The following is a 25951-nucleotide window of genomic DNA, read 5'->3' as shown; positions in this document are numbered from 1 at the left end:
GTAAATAAATAAATCAGACATGTCCTTCTGATTCTAGCTCTTTCTCAGACTTGAGGTTAGGATCATCAAAATTAAAAGATATTATTTTACCATAAGTCCACCACTCCAGCTGTGCCACTATTTATTTTCTTAAAAAAGCTTCCTGGGGAACACCCAAAGAGGCATACAAAGAGTAGTAAGGACAGCCAAGAAGATTATACGAAGCCCGCTTCCCATTATTCAGGACACTGCTTATAAGCGCTACGTGCTTAGAGCTCAAAGCATTGTCAGAGACCCCACAAACCCACTTTACGGTCTGTTTCTGTTGCTCCCCTCAGGGAGGAGGTTTCAAAGTATTTCCAGAAGGACTACCAGATTCTGTAACAGGAATCTTGAAGGAAAAACAAAGAAAGTCTAGTTGCCTTTTGAAAAAGCACTTTTTGGGACTCCAATTTTATACTTTTGGTCTGATTTATGTTAAAGAAAATCATTAAAAACTATTTTAGTACGACAAAAGTTAACTCCAACCTCACAATTCCATTGCCACTGCAGTAAATATTCAAGTACTTGAAAAAATGTTGATGAGACTGAAATGCTTCTAAGAATTAATAATGACTGCAGGGCTGCAAATGTTTCAGCCAATTGGCCTGTTCTTGAAATCTGTTAACATCTCTTCTTGGCATTTTTAGTGCAGAGATTTATAATTGGAACCTCCTTCTCAGTTCAGAATTATTTTGGAATACTTTCCTTATTTTTCCTTACCAGTTTCCATGTCCAATATATCATTACATAGGTCATTGTAATTCTGTTTCTTGTTTCTTGCAACAGCCATCTAAAATTCTTTGGTAGGTTCCTTCCTAAGAGTTCTGAGTTTCTTGGATTTTGCTTCTCTTTTCTTCTTGGCAATTTCTGTAGTTTGCTTTGATATCTATTTTATTTTCCTCTGTTTATCTTTGGCAGTCTTGTTTTTACGTTCATCCTTAAGAGCTTCTTTTATCCACAGTTCTTCTTTGGGTATCTGCTCAAGATCTTAATGCAGAAATTAGCTTTCTGTGTTTGTTTGACTTAAAATTTACAGAGATCTTTTCCGATCTTCCCCAAGGGTTTTATTTAGCCTTTCTGGCCTCCATTGCCACCTCCTAATTTTTTCACCCTCGTTGGAATCATTTGCATATCTGTTTTAAATATCCTTGTTTAAGAACTCCCACTTATTGGGAATCTAGCTAGGATCAACCTATTGTATATTGGTCTAGAAGGATCAGTGCTATGACTCAGTATGAGGTTATTTCTTATATTCCAATTAATGGAAAGATGCAAATAAGTACACATATCATTTAGACTAATTTATGAGTTTATATGCATGCCATAATGAATAATGTCTATTAAACAAAACATTGTAAAATATTATCACTTAGATCAAACATTTATTACAGATGATGAGTTATAAAACAAATGGTCAGAAATTAATCTGAACCTTTTAGGAAGACCAATTGATTAGTCAGGTTCAAAAGTTTACTTAAAGCTTTCCTTAGCCGTTAATAGCCAATAATAAATTACGTTAAAGGATATAACACATTAATGAGATTTACTCATGTTATAGATGGAAGGCTAAGTTTTGAGTTAGTTTGTGCTACAAATACTTTAATATAGATTTGTTAATGTAAATGAGAAACAGGTATTACCTGGCTTATGTAGAGGCTTGAAAAAATGCTTATTAACCATGCAAGATTTTTGCTGTAAGTTAACTGTTGGGCTTCATACCAGACAAACCTATAAATCTTGGCTTTCCAGATATTTAGCCTCTTAATCAAGAATTAGCTTGAAGAAAAGATTAAGTATTAAGTTGTTCAGAGATGACTATGCAAGATTTACTGTATCTCTTTATTGTGGACATGAAGCCCAGTGGCGTAGCATGGGGGGTGCAGGGGGGGCCGGCCGCACCGGGCGCAACATCTGGGGGGGGCGCGCTCGCACTCGGGAGGGATGGAAGACGCGCCGAAGCGCCCTTCGCGCGGCTGGAGTCCCGCGGGGGGGATCCGGGGCTGAGGCGCACTCGGGGAAGCAGCAACTCACAACCAGCTACTCTTGGGGGACGGAGGCACAAAGCCGGCCAGACAGGGCTCGGAGCCATCCCAGACCACAGCTGCACTTCCACCTTTCCCAGGGCGGCCCCCGCAGACAGAGCGCAGTGCAGGGCACCAGCATGCCCCACTGCCAGAGAAGCGCCCGCCAGTGCGGCCCCGACTCCTTCACCCCGCGGCAGGTGGCGGTGGCGTAGCGGGGCTTGCGGAAAGCGGGGTGGGCGGCGGCGGCTGCTCCCGGCGCCGGGCAAGGGCAAGCAGGGCAAGGTCGCTCCTGCTCAAAAGCCAGAGTTCAGCGGCTGGCGAGGCTCTCCCGGGGCTGGCGGGCCGAACGGGGACTGGCCTCCCCCTCTCCGCGCTAAAGCGGCCCCCGCGGTGGCGGCCCGGCGCACGTGGCTGAGGGGGCGGTGGTGGTGGGAGGGGGGTCAGAGGAGTGAGCCGAGCTCTCCCGGGGCAGCAGGTGCGGGCTGGTGCGGCTCCAGGCTCAGCCGCAGCTCCGGCCAAGGGCTGCCAAGCTCACGGGGCGTCGTGCTGGCCCCCTCCCTCGCTCCCCGTGCCCTCCCTCGCCCCCGGCGGAAGCCCCGGCCAGCCGCGGTGCATGCCTGAGCGAGACGGGCAGCTGCGCTGGCGGGTCCCGCTCTCTTCCAGGCATCAGAGGTAAGAAAGGGACGGCGGCGCCCCCAGCTGCCCCCCCCGCCGGCTCCAAAGCGGAGGCTCCGCTGCGCCGCCCGCCTCCTGGCACGGCCTCAGGTCCCGGCGCTTCTGCCGCACGTGAGGGAGGGGATGCCGGACCTTCCCCCTTTTCCCAGGGGAGGTGTGGGTGGGGGGTGCGGCGGACGCCCAGGATGTGGGGCTCCCTGCGGCAGACTCGAGTGCTAAAATCCACGGGTTAGGGGGCGCAAATTACTTGCCTTGCCCCGGGTGCTGACAACCCACGCTACGCCACTGATGAAGCCATTCACATACAGTTATCTAACTGCAGAATACAGAGTAAAACATACCGTATATTTATTCTTTCCTGTACAACTCTGTTCCAGAGTTTAAATTCAAGGGTTCTACCTCCTGTCTTTCCAAATTAGTTGTTTTCATTCTCTTGAAAAGCTCATACAACACCTATTCTATATTGATCTATCTGTTCTCAAAAGCCTAGGAATAACGTGTTGATTCAAGGATTAGCAATATTTCTGGACAATCCCCTATTTTTAGCAAAAATCAACCAAATTTTTACAATTAAGAATCCTGTAAGATTTTGGTGCTCTTAGCTCTTATATAGATCCCAACATTAATAACTGAAATCTCCTAGGATGTCACATAAAGAAACCCAAATCACCTCAAATTTGGTAATTGTGAAAAATTTATGTTGCTCTGATATGTAACAAATATATTTTAATATATAAATACTGTGTGTGTGTAGAGATTGTTATAAATTGAAATAATCTCATATGAATATTGAATTTTGGTGAATGTTATGCTAGGTATTAGAATTTCTACATGAAATAAAAATCTAGCTGCCAATCTTTTGTATGTTGTATGTTTTTTAGCTCTTTAGTCAAGACAGAAACAAACAGCTTATTTGGTTGGTAATGAAAAAAGAAGGATATGATGGTGAAGGAATTATAGTTGTTCTTTTTAGCAGTGAGGGCAGAATGCAGAAAAGTAGATATTTCATGCACATTTTAATTCTGGAGTTTAGAGGTGGTGTGAGATAAACAGTTCAGGAATTCCTGTAATATACAAAAGAACAGACCAATCTAAGAATTTTCCTATTAAAGTGGTTTCCGTTGCCTTTCACCCCATACAATACAGTGCTGACTTAAAATCTACCATCTGCCTTGTCAGTTTCTATATTAGTGCTATGGGCTCTGCTATGGCATTCTGAGTCACTGCTTAAGGATATCTTGATTGTGCTATTTGTGCCATTCGTTTAACACAAGAGTCTTCAAACTTGGCCCTTTTTTAACTTGTGGACTTCAACTCCCAGAATTCCTCAGCCAGGCACACTGGCTGAGGAATTCTGGGAGTTGAAGTCCACAAGTCATAAAAGGGCCAAGTTTGATGACCTCTGGTTTAACACAAAGGATTAAGGTACTGGTCTGGGTTTGCTGCCATTCCTTTGCACTGCATCAAAAACATCTATACATATATCCATATTATCTTGCCTCTAAATTTTCAATCATTTCCAGAACAGATGTGATAGTGTTGTACCATTAGAATCTCACAATACTTTAAAGAGTAAGAAATCTGTATGTAAACTTTTTGTATTTTGTATAACAAATTTATAATGTAAATTTGTAATGTAAACAATGCAAGCATTCTTGCATTGGCAAGCTGATCACCTTTACACGTTATATGTTAATTCTATAGTAAAGCCATGGGAGATGATACCTGGGTTTTCAGTATAACATATTTCACTTCTGCAGTGTTATACTTTGTTCTTCAGGTGCCTATTATTCTAGGTAACCCTCTTAGAGGAAAAAGTGGTTGGGAGACTGAAACATTAAAATATCAACATTTTTTGCTGTTGGTATTTCTTATCAGAGATTTGTTTCCATCTAGCTTTTGATTGAGATGGCTTGTTCATCCCTACCGGAGTAATAAAGTAAGATTTAAAATTTAAATTTATTATGACTAAAGATCAACCAGAGATGAAAAAAATTAAACAAACCCTTGATTTAATGGACCTTGGTTTAGTGAATATCAGATCTAATATTCCAAATCTGTTCACTTTGTATTTTGTATGTGCATAAAATGGCCATCATCATTGTAGTATAATATCCCGTTTGAATTTAACACTATTCCACTTTAACAAATAGCTCTTCCTTATATTATTCCCTTAAATAAAGTATTTACTATTTATGAACTGCTGATATTGTGAAATCTGTTATTTCATGTTGCAATGTTGCCAGTATAGACAGAGCTGGTATCTGTTCTGCCTCAGTACTTGAGTAGTTGAGCTACCCTTGCTCAGAGAAAGCCAACCAGGCTCGTGGCCCTCTTATAAACAGCAACAGGTTAACATCAGAGATACACAGAAACACAGCCCAAAACCTCAGCAGATGTCAACTGTTGACATATACAAATATTTTCAGCAGAGATACTTTTGTACTTTGTGTGTGGTATATGGAAGGAATAGATAAATTCTGAGCAACTTTTCCAAATAACAGGTGTGTGAAATAATCATAGGAATGTTATGAAAGATACTCTATACCAGGGGTAAGCAACCTTAGCTCTTTTATGACTTGTGGACTTCAGCTCCCAGAATTCCTGAGCCAGCATGGCTCAGCTTGGAAACCTCTCCCTTTCCCCTCAGCGTGGCTGGTTCAGGAATTCTGGGAATTGAAGTCCACAAGTCATAAAAGAGCCAAGGTTGCCTACCCTGCTCTGTACAATTAACAAATATTCAAGAAAACTTGCCAATTTTGACCACAAGATGGAGATGCAGCATATTCCAGTAAATATGAATAACCTCACTGGAAAAAACAAATATTTAATTTATATTAGAAACAGATTGAAGCTTCTCCTGTTTCTAGATAAATTCAATAAACAACTTTCTCAACACAGCCTATTATGCACATTGATATACCCTTATTATTTAATTCACATTTCCCACATAATTACATAAATATCATGTACTGATTATTGTTTATTTCTTTAAAATACTTCTATCCTCTATAATTTTATCCATATTTTTTTTAAAAATCCCTGCTAAAATAACTATATATATTTTTTGTGAAAAACTACTCATGTTTATTTGTTAATCTAAACTCGTTACTGGTTTATTTCACTGCCACTATACTAGATGTTAAAACAATAGTGATTCCAACATTTCAATTTTGCTTTTACAATAATTATGGGAAAAAAAACAATCCCAGAATTTGCTGTTTGGTGGAACACAACCACAAACACCTTTGGGAAATTTGGCTAACATTTATGTATTATATTTCTCCTATGTGGACGTACCAATAATTTTGTATGTTCTCCTATTTGCACTTCTCATCAGCCAATAAAATAATTATCTGTTTTAGAAAAATAATAATCCAAAGTGAATAATTTCATGATATGTAATATTATTTTAAATCTTTATCACATTTATATAGCCGCCCACCTCACAAACAAGTGACACTAGGTGGCCTACAATAAAACTAAAACAATAAATAACTAAAACAATTATCATTATTTTTTAAAATTTAACAACTATAAGAACAGAGCTAAAACAAAGAATTATAGATGAAGGAATGTTAATAATAATGGAGCCGCATCACTAGTTTCCCATCCCCTGGATTCCTCACACCTGCTGGAATAACCAGGTCTTGCGGGATTTTTGGAAGCTCAGAAGAGATGAAGCCATCCTCGCCCCAGGGGTGAGAAGAATCTACTATGCAGGCACATCAGAGATGGCCCATTGCTAAGACCTGTCAGATGTAACTCCCTAGATGATTCAACCAGTAGCATGCCCACATTGTTGGTTCTGGTGGGAAGAACAGATAAAATCTGGGAAGGTGGTCCCTCAAATAACCTGGTCCTATACCATGTAGGGCTTTAAAGGTAAACACAAACACCTTGAATTGGATACAGAAAAAAAACTGGCAGCAGAGGTATGTGTTCTGCCAGAAACACACATAAATGTTCATGCCACTGCATTTTGCACCATCTGAATTTTCAAAATATGCTATTAATACTTTCAAAGTTTGTTAAAATCTGTACCAAAATGTTAGAGGTAAGTTTAAGAAGGAACCAATGAAACTGGTGGAATTCCAGTAGACTACTAGCAAATACCAATATTCTTTTTATGATTCTGTACAGTATTTAAATGAAGCATTTTTAAAAATGCATCAGCATGAATGAAATACCTTCCTTCAAACTGTCAAAGTACCACTGGCTTTTCCAAGTTTCTCCAGCTGTTTTGAATGTTTTCCCTTTTCTTGCACATTCATCTGAAGCACACCGGATACTTCTCTGAGAAGCAGGAAAGTTGAGGCTTTACCTGCACATGAATGGAGAAACAGTTGGACTGGAAAAAGTGAAGCTACTTCATTCATGCCAATGTGTTTTTGAAACTCCTTTTAAAAACATTTTGCAAGCTCTAATATTTTTTATCAAAGTTCTATCAAAGTAGCAGCTGTCGCTCCTCTTTATCTGCCTACTATCTCGTAGCTCCACAAAACTTCATAAAATATGCATTTCTTATCAAGCAATAAGCTTCCTAGGAGATAGTAGGCATCAAAACATCACATAAATTCCATTTTTTTCTGCTCTAGAAACCAATTATTCAGGCTGGCCTTTTCTCAATATATTCCATGCTCTACTGTGACTGAGCTACTGATGTTGGTAAAGCCTCTGAAATATTAAAACTTTCCACTTATATAAAATGTAACACAAAACACTGGTATCAAGTCTGAATGCCTAACTCAATGCCATACTGAGAAAAGATGCTAAACTACAATTTATCATGAATCAAATCTGCATAGTACTTCTACACCCATATGCAGCTACAAGTTCCAAATGTTTGTTTTTCTTGTTCAAGTCTTATGTGGAGATTCATGTTAACTTCAACAAGCCAGCTCTGCCCAGTTTGTATTAGCATTTTAAGCAAGCTATAGTCTTAAGACTTAGCTACAGTCCTTCCTGTCCACAGCTGCAGTTTCTGTTCCTACCTCTGGATGATCTTTGTTGTTGTTGTTGTTAGTTGCGAAGTCGTGTCCGACCCATCGCGACCTTATGGATAATGTTCCTCCAGGCTTTCCTGTCCTCTACCATCTTCTGGAGTCCATTTAAGCTCACGCCTACTGCTTCAGTGACTCCATCCAGCCACCTCATTCTCTGTCGTCCCCTTCTTCTATTGCCCTCAATCTTTCCCAGCATTAGGCTCTTCTCCAGTGAGTCCTTCCTTCTCATTAGGTGGCCAAAGTATTTGAGTTTTAGCTTCAGGATCTGGCCTTCTAAAGAGCAGTCAGGGTTGATCTCCTCTAGGACTGACCGGTTTGATCGCCTTGCAGTCCAAGGGACTCATAGGAGTCTTCTCCAGCACCATGATCTTTATTTATGTTTTATTCAGGTCATTTATAAGCAACTTGTCATTTTATATATGGCAGATATAGCTCAGGCAGCATACAGGATATAATGGTATGTTTAGGACAGGATAAAACTAATTCTTCTTTCTACATTAATCATCAGATATTCACTTACTCCAAAATCTTACACTCAGGTCAGGACACACTAGGCAAACCTCCAAAAGTCTTCTGCTTTGCTTCCAAGATGCTATGGGATACTGTTTCAGTTTCTTGGCAACCAAGCTGAAGGTGTTTTTTTCCCCCTCTTTTTTTGAAATAACTCTACTGCTAGTTTCAGGCAAGACAAAAGATGTTATTGTGCCCTGAGGCAACTAAGCCTATAACTTTGGAGCATCCTGTCTTATATCCAGTCCCAAATGTCCCTTTTGCTTCCCCATCATTGTGAACCAACTAAATAGCACCCACACTGCTAAAGCACAGTGCAACCTGAAGTTCATTTAGACTGCTGCAGCATTTTGCATCGATAATGATAAACATTTTTTATTCTTCTTCTTTCATAAAGCTCTTTGGAGCTAAACTCAGCATGGTTGAGAAGCAAAGACTTCATACTGAAAATTACAATTGCAAATAAATATTGGAACAGCACTTTTGAGACATTCCTCAAATTATGTTTTCATTGATAGCAGGAAAATGGGAGTCATGCTGCATACTAATTGGCTACAATGGAGGGAGAAACAACCGCAGTCCACTTAAATTAATTTCTAAAATTACTCTAAGCATTTTCCTTTCTATCCAGTTATTTCCTCTGGGATAAACAAACTGAAATATCTCAATATACCTTCTGTGCAAAAATTCATACAAAAGCAGGTCATTCCATCTGTAGAAATGTTGTTGGCTTAGAATGATTTTTTGTGTGTGACAAATATATTATCACAGCTATTTAACAATCTGTTGATATTGTAGAAGGACAGGCAGAGCCTGGGGCCACAGTCAAGAGAGGAATTAGCCTGAAATTATTAAGTTCCCCCAAGTGGTTCAAGTCCAGCCTCCCTTGAGTACTGTTAACTCTTACCTAGAACCAATTTAATGCTGACCATTAGTTGACTAGATTCTTGTGTATAGGCATGGGCAATAAATTAGCTTAACTGGAACCGAACTTGTGGTCCTGATTCTTTGCAGCTGACATTATTTTACTAAACTGTTAGAGAAGGTTAAGGCTGAAATTCAGAAAATTAAGAACCTGAAGAACTAAAGCCCTCACTCACCAGGTTTGTATTAGATTCTGAAATCTGGAATATCATAGACTGGTAGACCTAGGCCTGAGTTGTACAAGATAGCTTTCTATGTTCCTTCTAAATATTTAATCATACAAACATGATTGCTTCTATCTGGAGGTAATATGAATTGACTGAGGTAACAGTTCATTATTTATAAGGTCACAATTCATACTAAGTGCAGTGTGAATGGGATTATGACAGGGATCTTCAAACTTGGCCCTTTTATGACTTTTGGACTTCAACTCATGCATGCCTGGCTGAGGAATTCTGGGAGTTGAAGACCAGAAGTCATAAATGGGCCAAGTTTGAAGAGCCCTGGACTATGACATATAGACCAAATATGGGACTATGACACATAGTAAGATGTGGAAGCACAAGGCTACCTATCCTAACATATGCCTCCCTTTCACTAGTCTAACGTTTCATCATCAGAACTTTAAAATTAGTAGGAATAATAAATTATATAAAATAGCCTTTCATGATTCAGCTAGGATGAGTTTTTTTATCTATGCAGGCCGTCACAAGTCTATGCATCTCTCTTATTTAGTTGGCATGGTTAGTGCCAACTCTTCAGAATAATGAATATCTATGCGGGTTCGCCATTCTGGAAGAACTGAGGTAGAATAGATTTTCAGGAAAGATTTAGTTGGCAACATTTGGGGGAAGTAACTTAGTGCTTAGGAAATATTCACATTGTCAAAACAGTGATCAATTTCTCCATGGAATTCCTACTAGCTATATCTATGGAGACAGTTTAGCATACAAGGTGGATCAGGTTTAAGAAATAAACTGCTGGTTGAATATATAGTAACCATCTCTGATATTGGTTTTTAAATGAACTGCTTCAGAGGTGAAAATGTCACTTGCCTCCAGAAGATGTGGGTGCTCCAACACTAGAGGTTTTTAGGAAGAAATTGGACTATCATTTATCTGAAATCATATAGGGTTCCTGCCTGAACAGAGGTTTAGACTAGAGCAGGGGTCTTCAAACTTGGCCCTTTTATGACTTGTGGACTTCAACGTCCAGAATTCCTCGGCCAGCGTGCCTGGCTGAGGAATTCTGGGAGTTGAAGTCCACAAGTCATAAAAGGGCCAAGTTTGAAGACCCCTGGACTAGAGGTTCTCCAAGGTCCCTTCCCACTCTGTTATCCTGATTGGTTAGCAACTGATGTTTATGTATTATCTGTGATGCTGTTTCTTCCTCATCTATAATAAGGACAGCCAGTGCTAACTTTGCTGACTTCCATGTACATTTTTAAGCCTTTACTTTTGAACCTGTACAAAAATAAAGTTCAGGCAAATGCCTTTCTCACCTGGTTCAGCCCTGGATCCTTTTCAAAGCAGGGCAATTGCATTATTAATTTTGTTTAGCTAAAATAATGCATTCAAAAATCAGCTTGTGAGAACAGTTAAGAACCTATTTATTGGAATTAAGATGTCTTAAAATTGTTCAAGTTTCCCTCCCTCTCCTCCCTTCTTTCCCTCCTTCCTTCCCTCCTTCTGTAAGTTGATGAGGTCTGTTTCTTATTTTATAGTAACAACTTCATTAGAGAGAATGAATGGCCAAAGCCAGTGAATTTCATGATAAAATGGAAATTTGAACCTGGATATTAAAAACAAAATATTGAAACAATTTGGGGTTGTTTTATTTCAGGTGTGACCTGAAATACAGTTCTTTGATGGGCAGAAGTGTTTAGTGTGAAGTGTGTGCATCAACAAGAAATAGGAAGGAAATCTGTAGTGATGTCTGACAGGAGGCAGGAAGAAGCAGCTGAGCCAGAAATGATTGGGAGACTCCTGCAATGAGGTTCACAAGCCGATCCTTTGGTGGCAGAGGTTGAGGGGGGAGGGAGAGAATGGAAGATTGGGAAGGAAGGCCAGTGAGATATGCCATGATGGGATATCAGTAACAGCTGAGGGGAAGCAGGGGGTGGATGGAAGAAAGATTATTGGAAATGAAGTTTCATTGAAAACTTAAGAAGATGGGAGGGTGGGACATAAAAGCATCTGAATTTCTATAACATGGCGGTTTGTCTCAGGCTTGAAACAAAAGTTTTGTTCACACAGTTTGTAAGCATAGTGAAGCACTCTATAGTGAGTCAGTCTTTTCATCTGAGAAAGGAAGGAAACTGTAAATGGAGAGATGACAATACCTCCTCTTGATTCTGCTTCACAATATTGTTGTATGTAGCTTCAAATGCCTTCTCGCACTGGCTGCACTTCTTCTAGCTCTCAGCTTCTCTGGTCTTGCTACTTGCACTTTGCTAAAAAAAAATACGCCCATTTCCAAACAACATTTTGTTGAGTGCAACCAGTAAGGCTCAATTCTAAAATAATATTGATTTAATTTCATTTATACTATAAACATAATTAAAATGACATTAATCATTCACTTAAATTTCTGTCACACAATAGTTACAAGCATAATTCCTGCACCTGACAATGAAAATATTGAAGTGGTGAATAGTCTTTGCCTTTTACAGAATCAACTTTCTACTAAAAAAGGACAAGTAATTAAAAAATATAGTTCAGACCAGCAGTCCCCAACCTTTCTGGCACCAGGGAATGGTTTCCTGGAATTGTGGTGGTGGTGGTGGTTTTGCACATACCCGAGATCCCACGCATGCACAGATGAAGCTTCACTCACTAACCTGCCGTTTGCATGGCCCAGCACCTAACAGGCCACGGACCAATACTGGTTCATGGCCCAGGGGTTGGGGAGCCTGGGTTCAGAGTAGCACTTGGTACAGCAGCCACAAGGACCTTAGAAAAGGTATTCAAGTGCTGGGATGTGTTTAGATCAGACCTGTATAATTTGTAGAGGGGAAAGGGTCACAATGAACAATTAAAAATCATTGTGGGCTGCAAAACAATACTTGGCATGTTAATTAGATTAGGGGTCCCCAATCCCCGGTCCACTACTGGGTCGTGAGCTGTTCAAAACCAAGCCACACAAAGTGGCAGGCAAGCATGCACATGCGCATCCCCCCTTCAGATTGACTTGATGGCATTTAATCTATGAGCTTCTGTCATATTAAACTTTTTATTTGATAATATCTTTGGGGATATCTGGGGCACCCAAGGCTTTTCGGTGTCACATATGATTTGAGAGCCTCAGACCTTCCACCTCTGCCTAGCAGTAGAAAAAAATATTTGTAATGACAATCAATACATTGATAGCACAATATTACTTTACTAATATAGATAACAATTCGTTATTGACAAATTTAACTCATCTGTTAAAGCAAGTGCACAAAGTCACACCTATATTTGCGATAGTTCTTATAGTTATTTATCATTCTGAATATAGCTCAGCCTTCTGATCATATATCTAAGTTCTCTGATAAACAGATTGAGAAATGAATATGGTGTAACAAGCTGAGTGTTTGTTTCCTGTTCTCTAGGACTCATTATCAAGTATCATCAGTTAGACATAAGTAGCCCATAGCTTAAGAAATATTCCTACAGTAGTCACAACAGTAGCACTACATTTTCCATCAAGGTGCAAAAACTGGACTCCAGAATGAGCTTTGATATATTCTCCAGAGCAATCTGGAAAAATTGCTACTAGGTTTCAATATGAATGTAATGAAAATAAGTGGATAGAATAATCAGTTTATCTTATAAGTTGACTTATATTTATGCTTAATGAATTGTAGCATTTATCCTGGCCTTAGACATATTGTCTAATCTTGCCCATTCTAAGCAGTTTTGCATTTGGATTGACATTAGAAGCCAGATTTATGAATGCCCCTCTGCTTTGTAAGTTCCATTTTTAACAATGGAAAGCCATCAGTCCCCAAGACCCAAAGTTGCATTTTCATATACTTCTGACATCAAGATGTAGTACAGGAAGCACGGGGAAAATGAGGATAGATTTAGCATAGTAATTATGACAAAATGACAATAGTTATTTGGTTTTCTATACCTTTAAACCCATTTCTATGGTATGGAAAAGTTAAGTTTGAATCTTCATGATTTCACAAAAAGTGTCCAAGAATTTTCTTGGTGGCAATATTTTTTGCCATTGCTTTCTTCTAGGATATTTCATGGAGGCCTTACCCAAGAACTAACAAGCTTCCCATATGAGTCAGATGAGTTAAGATTAAATAAAGCACTGTTTTCATCATCCCAACTTGATGCCTCCCAAATTTCTTTTAGCTTTCCTAGATTTCGGTTTTTCTCCTAGATTTGTAAATTTATGGGGTGCATTAAAATGAATGGCTTCTTCCAATCTATTGAGCAGTGTTCTCCAGTACATGAAATTTATATTGCAAAATTCTTCCTTTTCTTTCCCAAGTTCTAACTTTAATCCATAAACATTTTTTGCTCTCTTAACAACCTTTGTAAACCTTTCTTTGTAGTATTAATATAAAAAGGTAGCATTACACTGCCAGATTATTTATACAGAAGTTCAGATCAATTGTACTTTCTGATATTCCAAAAATAAGGCAGTAAAAGACACATGGAAATTTCAAATCATATAAAAAACTCTTCCTCATCTTTCTCATTCCCATCACTTGCTCCTGATGTGCTCAGCTGAAAAGGATTAAATCCTGATCTTTTATTAATTTCAGCAATATGCAAAGACAATAGAGAGTTCCTGTCCTCAGAACCCAAACCTGTTTCCATAAATGAACTGCTTGGTACCTGGGACTGAAGAAGTTCTTTTTGTAAGTCCCTTGAAAATCTGTTTAGGGGAGAGTTAGCACATGTGAAAGGTACTACTCTCTTGCCTGTGTCAACATTAGTCTCTTCCTCCTCCTCCTCTGCTTTGTTCTGGCATAGCCAGAGCTCATGGCTGGAATGTCTCAATTTAGTGCCCAGGTTCGTTGGGGAAGGGCCTAGATCTTGCAAAGAAGAATGTACTATATTATACAAACTGGAGGAAGAATTAAAGCTACTTTGTGAAGGGCTGAAAAGACTTGTAGGAGTTTGCACCATCCTCCTTGCAGATTTGTTTTTATTTTTCATGGCTCGAAGAGTCCGGTTTTTCTGCTGAACAGCAGTTCTGGGAGTCATTACACTGGAGCATAAATCACAGTGGTAATGGAGAGACACTTTCTCATCAGTGCTGTTGCGCCAATTAGGAGGTAGAGGCTGAGTTCCATTGTGCTTTGACCCTGTGCTTTGAACCTGTGGACAAAAATAAATAAATTAACTGCACCTTGACAATAGGAATAAAGTCAGATCTACACTTGATCCTATAAAACAGGGGTCTTCAAACTTGGCCCTTTTATGACTTATGGACTTCAACTCCCAGAATTCCTCAGCCAGGCACGCTGGCTGAGGAATTCTGGGAGTTGAAGTCCACAAGTCATAAAAGGGCCAAGTTTGAAGACTCCTGCTATAAAACCATCAACCACAAATCAGTAATTAAAGGGTTCTACTAAGGACATAGGTAAGAATAGCACATTCTTAGCTTTAAATGGAATTGGGGTGGGGGAGGAGGCAGAGGAAGTGGGACAGCAGTGGGAATAATTAAGCAAACACTGAAAAGATATAACATCGCTTATACCAAATCAAAGGATAAATTGTTACCCTAAAATGTTCTATTCACCAATTCTATTTTTATTGGTCTACTTGTTTATACAGTACATGCTTATGATAATTTTTACAAGGCCTGTAATTCGAGGCATTCACTTTACATGTCATTGGATTAACCATAAGCCCGCTGAAGTCCAGATGTTTTTTTTGAAAGATTTTGTCTGTCTTTTAATAACTGCAAAATAAGACAGAATTTTAAAAGGTTTAATTAATATATAATTGCAAAGAACATTAATATTTTGTGATTGCAAATCAGTGGCAACCTTCAGAAAGTCTGGCTTTGAATGGTTTCCAAACTCATAACCACATGCACTTTAAATGGACATACCATCTGTAAGTCTTCAGAGGAATCACACCAGGTTTTCTGGAAGACATTCTTGCTTCAATACTTCAAATATGGTTAATCAATCAATAATCAATCAGTGGGACAAAGTGGTTTCTTATCCCAATGAATAAAATGCCTTTACAATCACTCTGTACAGCCATACCAAATATCAAATAAATATATATCTGAAGAATGATCTTATCTGTGAAAATAGCAGTATCAGCTATTGCATAATATCCATGCTAAGGACAATACAAAAGTTCTACCATCATGTCTTTTGGTATCTATTGCAGTGACAACAAGTACCTGCAGCAGGATCTTATTTCCTTCATAGTCTTCCGTTTGCCACCTAGTATTGCTTATTGGGACACAAGGATTGGGCAAAAGTGGAACCAGCTGTCCAATTTCATGCACTTTGAACTGTAATACTGAAGATTCCTTCAGGTCAACACTCATCCCCAAGGGCAGCTGCTTCAAGCAGAGCTGAACCACGAGGCTCTGTGTTGTGTACAGTAAGAAAGCACAGAAGCTGCTTTTTTGGACAGAGGCTTCTTTCTGCAGGATTGTCTCATAAAGTCTTACTGCATCCTCATAATTATCAAAGCTACAATAGAGAGTGACACGAAGGATTTCCATGCCATAGTGAACTTGTCTCAGGCCCCATACCGGCATATGCTCATCCAGTCCATAGAAGTCCTGATGATCAAGGGCATGGAGGGATAGCTTCCTGCTGGGACACTCAATGTGGATAGGCTGCCAAGGTGGATGTTGAAAGAAGTCATGGACCTGGAAAAACCGTTCTTCTCCAAAGTCCTCATGCAAAAAAAGGAGAACAGAAGTACTAGGAAACCTGAAACTCTTTTGGCGATATGTCTCATAATACTTAATGGGAGAAGGGCATTCTGAGACAAGAAAGAGGCGAACATCCAGGCAGATCCATTCTTGAAGTTGATCAAGAGCTTGTTGCAAATGTATTGCATGTCCAGTGTTGGCAAGCAGGTGCACAGTCATCCTCATGGAATCTCCTGTCACATCCATTGCACCGTGACCTTCAGATACAAGTAGTAACATAATCAATGCTTTATCGATTATAAGATCGTACTTGTACAACAACCATGTTAAAAAGAATAAAACCCACTCTTCCCAGCTAATTCTCATTTAAGCAATTCTCTAAGCTTTACAAATGTCTGTACAAAGCAGACCCACAATTTCATCTTGATTTATTATTTGTATATTAGATCTGAAGTCCAAGTAGTGGAAAAAAGGAAAATACAGTAAAGTCTCTTATCCTTTAAATCAAGCAAGAGCTCAATATACTATACAATTTCATGCTTTCAAATGCCCTTCTTCAAATTTTTCAGGGCTGTACATTTACATCTGGAAAAAAGTTGGGGTAAATTATCAGAATTTTAGGGAGGGTAAAAAGATATCTCTGCCTATATTATATAAATAATGTAAATACAAGATGATGTTTGCATTTTAAAGGTTCAGATTTTTTTCCTCCATCTTTGTGTGCATTGCCCGTTTTACGAAGGCAGCAATCTTCCTGTGACAACACCCTTCCTGGGCTTGTGCTGATAAACCATTCTTTTAAAAGAAGAAAGGAAATTGGACAATTACAGAGAGTCAAAGTGAATACCAAAGATAACAGGAAGAATGTCAGTCAGGAAAGACAAGACGTGAAGGAAACAGATTCTAAATGCCAGTTTGATAACTGCTGCTTCTTACAATGCCAGTTGGCTCTGTTCCAGTTATTCCAGAGGCTCATTTTCTCACACTAAAGAGTTGAATGTATCTGCCTTCTGAAAAGGTTTGTGAGCTAGTTACCAGCTCACGGATTTGGGATCAACCTTGAAAATGCCAAACACTCTGATATGATATTTCAGAACAGATAGCTGCTTTTGAGCAGCTGAAACAAAACTACCTATGGACTAAGTAGTTCCAAATCATGAGAGGTGGTCATCAACCATATGAGCAAGTATTTAAATAATACAGAATAACAGAGTTCATAGGGATCTTGAATGTCTATGGAGATTCTCAGTCATCCAATTCATGATTGTCCCAAAGGTGCTTTTTCAAAAGATCTTGGAAGTCTTCCAGTCCAATCCCCTGCTCAAGCAGGAAACTTACCATTTCAGACAAATGGTTTTCCAATCTCTTCTTTAAAACCTCCAGTGTTGGAGCACCCACAACTTCTGGAGGCAGGTCATTCCTTAGACAAAAACACACTGATAGGAAACATAGCTTGTCCACAGTAAAGTTTAAATGAGAGCTCAATTTCCATAACATTAACACTGTTTTAAAACTGTTTATTTCCTACCGGTAATAGTCATCTCTCATTCAGAATTTCTCCTCTGTTCTTGTCCTAAACTATAGTTTCCTTGCTAAACTATAGTTTCAGAAGTCATATCACAAAGTCATTTGCAGTTTTTACTGTTCTCAAATAATCAAACGCTTTCCTTGCATTGTATTATTAGAATCTCTTGGGGAAAAATAAACATGACACGTGGATAGCAAATCCAGTTTAATTTTAAAGGACCATGTCTGGCTTTTAAAATGAAAAATTCCTGGATATTACAGCAAGCGTGAATGAAGATGTAAATCAAATAATATATGTATATGATCCAGGGCTGTATTTTAGTTAAATTATCTATAATTGATCCTTATCCAAGATGGGATAATTCTAAAGGATTTTTTTTAATGATACCACCCAATTCTAGAGTCATATGGCTTAACAGATTTTTATAATCACCAAGAGAACTCAGTGGCACATAAAATCAGTGGTTTAAGTATCTGTTAAAGCAACAATGGGTGATTCATAGAGGTTCCATGTTATGACTGTTGGAGCTTAAGCAAACAGTGGACAAGTTTTGTTTTTTTTGTTTTTCTATCTCTTTTCCACTATGCTGCAGGGTAAGTGAGTTGGTCTTGTCAGAGGTGGAAACTGTTTCCTTCTAGAGGACTTTAGTTGAGGACAATACCCTGTGTTAAGTTAATGAATTTAAAATAATAATGGATAAGAAATTTGGTTCTCTCAAAAATTCTTCATGTCCTGCAGTAATTTCAAAGTGACTTTTCTCTCAAAAAATTATATTCTCCACTTGTAAATTAAATACAAGAGCCTTGGTGGAGCAGTGGGCTAATGCCTCCTTAAGTAACACCAGCTGCCTGCAATTAGTGCAGGTTCGTGTCCCACCAGGCTCAAGGTTGACTCAGCCTTCCATCCTTCCGAGGTAGGTAAAATGAGGACCCAGATTGTTGGGGGCAATTAAGATGACTTTGTAATAATGCCGCTTGGGGTGTGTGTGAAAGCCCTAATAAGCAGGCATATACATAGAATGAAGGCTACTGCTAAGCTTGTAAGCCGCCCTGAGTCTTTGGAGAAGGGCGGGATATAAATGGAATTAAAATAAATTAAAAAATAAATAAATAGAGCAAAAGGGATGTATTTCAATACCCTTCTTCTCAAAATTAGAACTGTAATTTTATATGTTGTATTTTGTTTTACTATAACAAGACTCAACAGTGGCAATAGATCCAATCTTCCAATTTTTTTAGAAGCAAGTAAATTATATTACTGTATCAAATTCCCTTTCTAAACTGTAAAGGACATACAAAGAGTTGTTTTGCTCACAATTCTGTTTTGATAACGTATTTTACTATGTATTTCCCAGACCAGTCTAGAGAGCTTTGAAACAGAAAGAGACGTGGGAAAAATCATGCTATATAATAATTATTCTATCACCCTTAATTATCACTTGCTTTCTGTTTTCCTGAATAACTTTCTCATGTGGGTGTATGCTAATGCTCTAACTGAAAACTCTAATTTTCCCATGAATATATATTGCATGGAGTTTCCTTTATTTTACTAGCAATTAATCAGGTGGGTTCATTAATGTTATGTCCAAATTTAATTCTCCTAATGCCTTCATGCTTCATATAACCCAAAAAACCAAAACAAAACACATCCCTATTTGGCTGAGAATGATGAAAATTGTAGTCTACTTTTTTTTTTAAAGAGAAGAATTTCCTAGGTGGGCAGAAGCTGCTGTGGCTTTTACTGTGTACTTTTTCACTTGTCACAATTTCTATTGCCAGGCAGTTCTTAAAAGCTTTAAATATCTTTTGTGTGCTTTTTCAATATTCATTCTATTTAGAGGAAAGTACATACATAAAACAGTACAAATTACTTTGATTTCTCACATTATTTACACATGGTATCTTTGCCATCAGGTTTCTTAGCTAGTTGCTTCAAAAAATACCTTGTTCAAAGAACTGCAGTACTTGCAGACTAGTGGATAATACTCTAAGAAGTGAAATACAAGAGACCAAAAGGAATGCCTTTTCTTTCTAAATTAAATTTTAAAATATTTTAAAAAGAATTACTGTACCTTTTGAGCAGTACTATTTAAGTTCACTCTTTTATTCATGCTCTTATTTATGGTCTTATTTGTGCAGAAACTGAAAAAGCTGGAATATTCTCTTCCCTTTTACTCATCATACAATCACATTGCTGCAATCTATTGTTTATGCAAAATAATTTAATTGGATATTTTAAAAACTTGCATTTCAAAGTAGAATTCAATGTTTCATTAAAATTCATATTAGTTCAAATCCTATAACAACTTTAGCAATCAATAAGAATATCAGTCTAAGAAGACCTGTGCACAGTACCAACTCCATATTGGTTCTCCAGCAGTCAGTGAATAGCTAAAATCACAGCTGTACCAACATACAGCTTTTGTATTTTAAAGTCAACCAGGAAATTGTGGGGAAAAAACCAGGATTAGATTTCCCAAAGATTTTTTTAAAAAAGGATGTAATCTCTATAGTTTTGTTTTCAACAAGTATTCTTTATGCCACAGAACTGTGCCTTTAAGTTCAACACCCTACTCAGTTCAGAAATACAAATTCAGAGCAAGAAATAGCTGATAGTCAAAATGCAAATTATCTACAACAGGCATGTCAAACTGCCGGCCCATGGGCTGGATGTGGCATGCCGAAACTGCGCCCATCCCATTGCCAGCAATGGGGAAAAAGTCCCAATACGTCATGCAATGTCACGTGACATCACGAGTTTGACATGCCTGATCTACAATATAGTAATGAAAATCAAAGAGCACAGTAAAAAAAAAGATTATATACCAAGATTAAATAATAAAGGGTACCTAGCATCAGAACTGATAATGAAGACATTAAACTGGTAGATAGATTTTAGGATTAACCATTAACTGTAAATGATCCAGTAGTTAGAAACTACTAACAGATAACAGATTTGTAAGGTAGTAACAAAGGCTTTGGAAAAATATTCAAAATTCAAAATTCTCTATAACTACAAAGATCGGAATTGTTCAGATTATGGTTTTTCTTGTGAGACTCCATATACGCAAAAGTTAGACTTACAAAAGCAGAACAAATATCAACACATTTGAACTTAGTTATTGCAGATGACTTTTAAAGATATCACAGAAAGCCATGAAAAGCACCAAATAGGACAAACAATGCAGAATTTTCAGCTGAGGTACAAATAACTGGACTGAAAATATCATATCTTAGTACATTATTTGAAGACCCTTGAGGAGCCTATAGTGTTGGAAAAGAGGAAAAGGAAAGACAAAAAGGAAAGGAAAAAGAAGGGTCAATAAATCAAAATAGAGCTGGAAGGAACCTTGGAAGTCTTCTAGTCCAACCCCCTGCTCAAGCAGGAGAGCCTGTACCAGGGGTAGGCAACCTTGGCTCTTTTATGACTCGTGGACTTCAACTCCCAGAATTCCTGAGCCAGCCTGGCTCAGCTTGGAAACTCACTCTTTCTCCTCAGCATGGCTGGCTCAGGAATTCTGGGAGTTGAAGTCCACGAGTCATAAAAGAGCCAAGGTTGCCTACCCCTGGCCTATACCATTTCAGACAGGTGGCTGTCTAGTCTTAAACCTCCAGTAATGAAGTACCTACAACTTCTGAAGACAGAAAGTTTCTCCTTAATTCCAGGTTGTTTCTCTCCTTGGTTAGTTTCCATCTATTGTTTCTTGTCTAGCCTTCTGGTGCTTTGGAAAATAAGTTGATCCTCCTATTCTTTGTGGCAGCCTCTCAAATACTGGAATACGGCTATCATGTCCCCTCCAGTCCTTCTTTTCTCTAGAGAGGTCGTACCCAATTTCTGCAACCATTCTACATGTTTTTGTATCCAGTCCTTTAATCATCTTAGAATGGACTCTATTAAAACAGCAATGAATGCTGTTGACGATACTAATTCTGGACAGGATCTATGTCTATGGTTATTAAAAAGTGTCACAATCTAATGAATTAATCCAATTTCAATTTGAGCATATTTACTGAAGAAGCTCATGGGAAGGACTCTCTCAATCCACTGCCACAGTTGCTCTTTAGTAGTTTTTCCTAAATTTCAGTGGGCCTCTGCCTTCTCCTATGTTAAGACTATTCTTCTATGATGTGAAACTGAGCAAACAAGAATATGTATTGATCTGTCTTTATATGATTTCTCTTTAAATCTTTAAACAGCCATTTTTCCCTCAAAGTTAAAACATTTACCGCAATCTCTCCACATAATATTTAGCCCCCAAATCATCTTCATTGTGCTTTTCTGCATTTGTTTTCCTAACATATCACACCCAGATTGGAGTTTGTATGATCAATGCAAAATAGAGTAGAACTATTTATACAGCAGTACAAAATTGTATTATTAATTTTACACATGGTTTCCAACCCATCCATATTGTTTAAATTTTTATTTCTATTTTCTCACTCAATTTTGCATCTGAAGATTTGATAAGGATTCATTCATCTAAGTCATTAATAAAAATATTCAAGTGTAAAAGACTCAGATTTGTGGCAAAGATCAAATTGTTACTCCCAGTTTGATGAAGAGCTGTTAATGCACTTTGGTTATTATTACAGTTTGTTGCAGTTGACCAAATGTTTACACTGTCTCTGGCATTTTTATTCACCTAGAGACCTTCCGGAGGACCTGGAAGAGGCAGATGTTGTTGTCTGTTGGTGTTAAAGGTATTGCCGCAGGATGTAATAATAATAATAATAATAATAATAATAATAATAATAATAATAATAATAATAATAATAATAATAATTGGAAGGGACCTTGGAGGTCATCTAGTCCAACCCCCTGCTCAGGCAGGAAACCCTATACCATTTCGGACAAATGGCTGTCCAGTCTCTTCTTAAAAACTTCCAGTGTTGGAGCATTCAGCACTTCTGGAGGCAGGGTGTTCCACTGGTTAATTGTTCTGTCAGGAAGTTTCTCCTTAGTTCTAGGTTGCTTCTCTCCTTGACTAGTTTCCATCCATTGCTTCTTGCCCTGCTTTCAGGTGCTTTGGAGAATAGCTTGACTCCATCTTCTTTGTGGCAGCCCCTGAGATATTGGAACACTGCTATCATGTCACCCCTCACCCTTCTCTTCATTAAACTACACATACCCAATTCCAGCAACTGTTCCCTATATGTTTTAGCTTCCAGTCTCCCAATCATCTTTGTTGCTCTTCTCTGTACCCTTTATAGAGTCTCGACACCTTTTTTACATCATGGTGACCAAAACTGGATGCAGTATTCCAGGTGTGGCCTTACCAAAACATTGTAAAGTGGTATTAGTACTTCACTTGATCTTGATTCTATCCCTCTGTTAATGCAGCCTAGCACTGTGTTGGCTTTTTTGGCAGCTGCAGCACACTGCTGGCTCATATTTAAGTGATTGTCTACTAGGATTCAGAGATCCCTCTCACAATTACTACTATTGAGCAAGGTACCACCTATACTATACCTGTACATTTGATTTTTCCTGCTTAAATGTAGAACCTTACTTTTTTCACCATTGAGTTTCATTTTGTTAGATAGTGCCCAGTGTTCGAGTCTGTCCAGATCCTCCTGTATCCGCCTATCTTCTGGAGTATTGGCTATTCCTGCCAGCTTGGTGTCGTCTGCAAATTTGATGAGTTCCCCATCTATCCCCTAATCCAAATCATTAATGAAGATATTGAAGAGCACTGGGCCCAGAATAGAGCCCTGGGGCACCCCACTACACACTTACAATAACATGTAAGTTATTCCAAGTAAAGCTGCCTTTTGCAGTAGGCTGGTGGTGACTTTGTTAATGCCAGTGTGTAAAAGTGGTGTTCCAGATGTTTTGGGATTGCACCTAAGACACTTCTTATTATTGGTACTATTTTGCTTTCTCTTGCCAGTCATTCTAATTCTATTTGCAGGTTTTTGTATTTTAGCTGCTTTATTAGCTAAGAAGATAATCATAATGAACCTCAAATTGTACATTACATGCAGAATATCCAAATTCAATGGAATCAGAAACATTTCTACTAAGTAACAATGGAGAAGCTCCAGTGAACCAGTCAATACCTGACAACAAAGAAACAATGCAGTTCTGGATGCAACCATGGGACAATCCAAAGAAATACAACAAGAACGCAGTTTGGATAAAAGTAGTGGATAAAAATAAAAAGTGAAATGAAATAACATGTAATATAGCTGAAATGGAGAAAAAGGCAAAGATCAAGAACTGATCAGCACTAGCTGAAGATAAACTACATGTTTTTTTGACTGAAACATCTGCCTAATCCATTTGTTGCCAAGCAGTTTAACAACATACTACAAAGAGGTGAAATCGGAAGATTGGTTAATATCTGGTAGAATCTACACAACAATGAAAGATCCAGCAAAAGGGGTAGCAAAGGCAATTACATACCAATTATTTGTTTACTAACAACTTTCAAATTGCTACCTAGTGTGTAGCTGATACAGTTCAACATCTAACTGAAAATAAGCTCTTTGCACATGACCAGAAAGAAAATTGCCAACACAGCAGAGAAACAAAACTCGAAAACTGCAAGGAAGACCATCTTGAATGTAACTTGGATTGATTACAAAAAACAATTCAACTTGATAATACATGATTGGAAATCAAATGCCTAGAAATAATAGGAGTCAGTAGAAACCTGACATTTAATAGGCAGGAAGTAGACTATCATTCATAGTGCAACACAGCACAGTCTTAAAAGCACAATCTTACAGATATCTATTCTGAAAGTCCACTGTATTTAATGAGTTATGCTGCTTTCAGCTAAATATGATAAGAACACAACTATATGAAACAATACATGTTTTTCTAACTTTGGCCAAGGATAAATTTACATTTTTTGAGAATTTCTTTGATTGTAAGCTAACAGCACTACATTTCTCTTTAATTGTTTTTCACTAACTAGTTCACTGTCTCTTCACCTCCCTTATTTCCACAGGTACTCTTTCACATAATCATTCTTAATAAATTATGAACATGCAAACAAACCATAACAGAGTTAAATGCATGGCATATCTCTAATACCATTAGATAAAATACAGGTAATCCTCAATTTACGACCACAATTTAGCCCAAAATTTCTGTTGCTAAGTAAGACAGTTGAGTTGCACCCCATTTTATGACCTTTTTTCACAATGTTTCAAACAGTCAATGGTTGCAAATTGAGCACTACCTGTAAGCATAAACATAGTATCCCCTTCATGTTGTTTTTCCCCAGCAAAAAAGCTGGCTAGCAATTATAGCAGGTTCATTACAATAACTTTTGCATGTTTCTCATTCTGTATTTCTTTTAAGCGGTCCAGACTTGTCAGGAGTCAAATGGCCTCTAAACAGTCAAATTATTACGGTACTGAAATTATCTCAAATGCAAACCTTGATTGGTTTTCTCTCCAGCAAATTGATTTTCCACATCTATAAATTGGGGGGAAAAAAGGGAATGTGTATAAAGTGATGAAAAGAAAACAGATCTAAGTAAATAGTTTCTCCAGGAGAGGATGATAGTTTAGACAAGCCTTTGATCTGCTCATACAACATTTCTTTACAACTAGACAGACTGATAACTGTAGTCTAAAGCACCGTCCTTACTGCTTCTCAACTTCATTTAAAACTTATCGATTACTTCATGTTACTCTTCCTCAGCCTGGTATTCTGTAAGAGCGTTGGACTCCCAACTTTTATCACCCCCCCCCCCAACCAAAATAGCTGTCGGATGCGGGAATGACTGGGAATCAGGGGCTTTTGCAACCCAAGGCATCGGGAAGGCCGCATTTCGGAGGAAAGCCGACGTACATCGTCTTTCGTAATTGAAAAGTTATTGAAAGTTGTTGGGGGAGGGGGGGGGGGGTTGGAATGAAAGAGGGGTGGGTGCAGAAAGGAAACGAACGACAAGCCCCGGCGAAACTTGGGAAAACAAAGGAAGCGGCTGCCAGGCTAAGGCCAGTCGCGGACACCTCGTCTCGTCGGTCCTGCTCCGGCCGGTTCTGCCCAGCTAAGGGCAGCGTTACAATACCGGACGGCGACGGGGAGAATTTGAAGAAGGTAAACAAAAAACAAAAAAAAAGCGGCGCTGTTGGTGCTGCCCTAGACGTTTCCCAACCTTAGGAACTTGAAGAAGCGTGGACTTCAACTCCCAGAATTCCCCAGCCAGCATAGCTGGCTGGGGAATTCTGGGAGTTGAAGTCCACGCATCTTCAAGTTCCTAAGGTTGGGAAACGCTGGCCTAGACTACCAAACAACACAGCGTCCTACCTTCGCCAGCAGCCCCTCGCCCGCTCCACGCAGCCTCTACGGGGAAAACATCTCGGGGCATCTTTGGGGCCTCGCTCGACGCCTCAGCCCACAAGCGAAGGGAGACGCTGCCCTCGCGCGCCCATCCGCTCTGCCGGCCCGCCTCT

The 25951-nt window shown here is 38.8% G+C and overlaps 1 protein-coding gene across 4 annotated transcripts; it reads right to left on the bottom strand.

Moving 5' to 3' along the window:
• Nucleotides 1–3638: 3638 nt before the first annotated feature.
• FAM124B (family with sequence similarity 124 member B) lies at nucleotides 3639–25929 on the bottom strand. 4 transcript variants are annotated; one of them, XM_083365082.1, is made up of 8 exons: nucleotides 25806–25929; nucleotides 24930–24968; nucleotides 15527–16269; nucleotides 13999–14484; nucleotides 11502–11612; nucleotides 6911–7044; nucleotides 5475–5530; nucleotides 3639–3784 (listed from the first exon to the last, which is right to left on the bottom strand). In XM_083365082.1, the coding sequence occupies exons 1-5, from the start codon at nucleotides 25864–25866 to the stop codon at nucleotides 11574–11576; spliced, it is 1368 nt and encodes a 455-aa protein (XP_083221208.1). In that variant the 5' UTR covers nucleotides 25867–25929; the 3' UTR covers nucleotides 3639–3784; nucleotides 5475–5530; nucleotides 6911–7044; nucleotides 11502–11573. The 4 variants fall into 4 exon arrangements, with proteins under 4 accessions (XP_083221208.1, XP_083221205.1, XP_083221206.1 ...); XM_083365079.1 differs by having other exon boundaries at nucleotides 11502–14484; XM_083365080.1 differs by having other exon boundaries at nucleotides 5475–5526; nucleotides 11502–14484.
• Nucleotides 25930–25951: the final 22 nt, after the last annotated feature.

The sequence above is a fragment of the Vipera ursinii genome (genome assembly GCF_947247035.1).
Source record: "Vipera ursinii genome assembly, chromosome: 5".
NCBI lineage: Eukaryota > Metazoa > Chordata > Lepidosauria > Squamata > Viperidae > Vipera > Vipera ursinii.
Note: the sequence above shows the minus strand (reverse complement) of the source record. Positions and strands in the feature narration are given on the sequence as shown.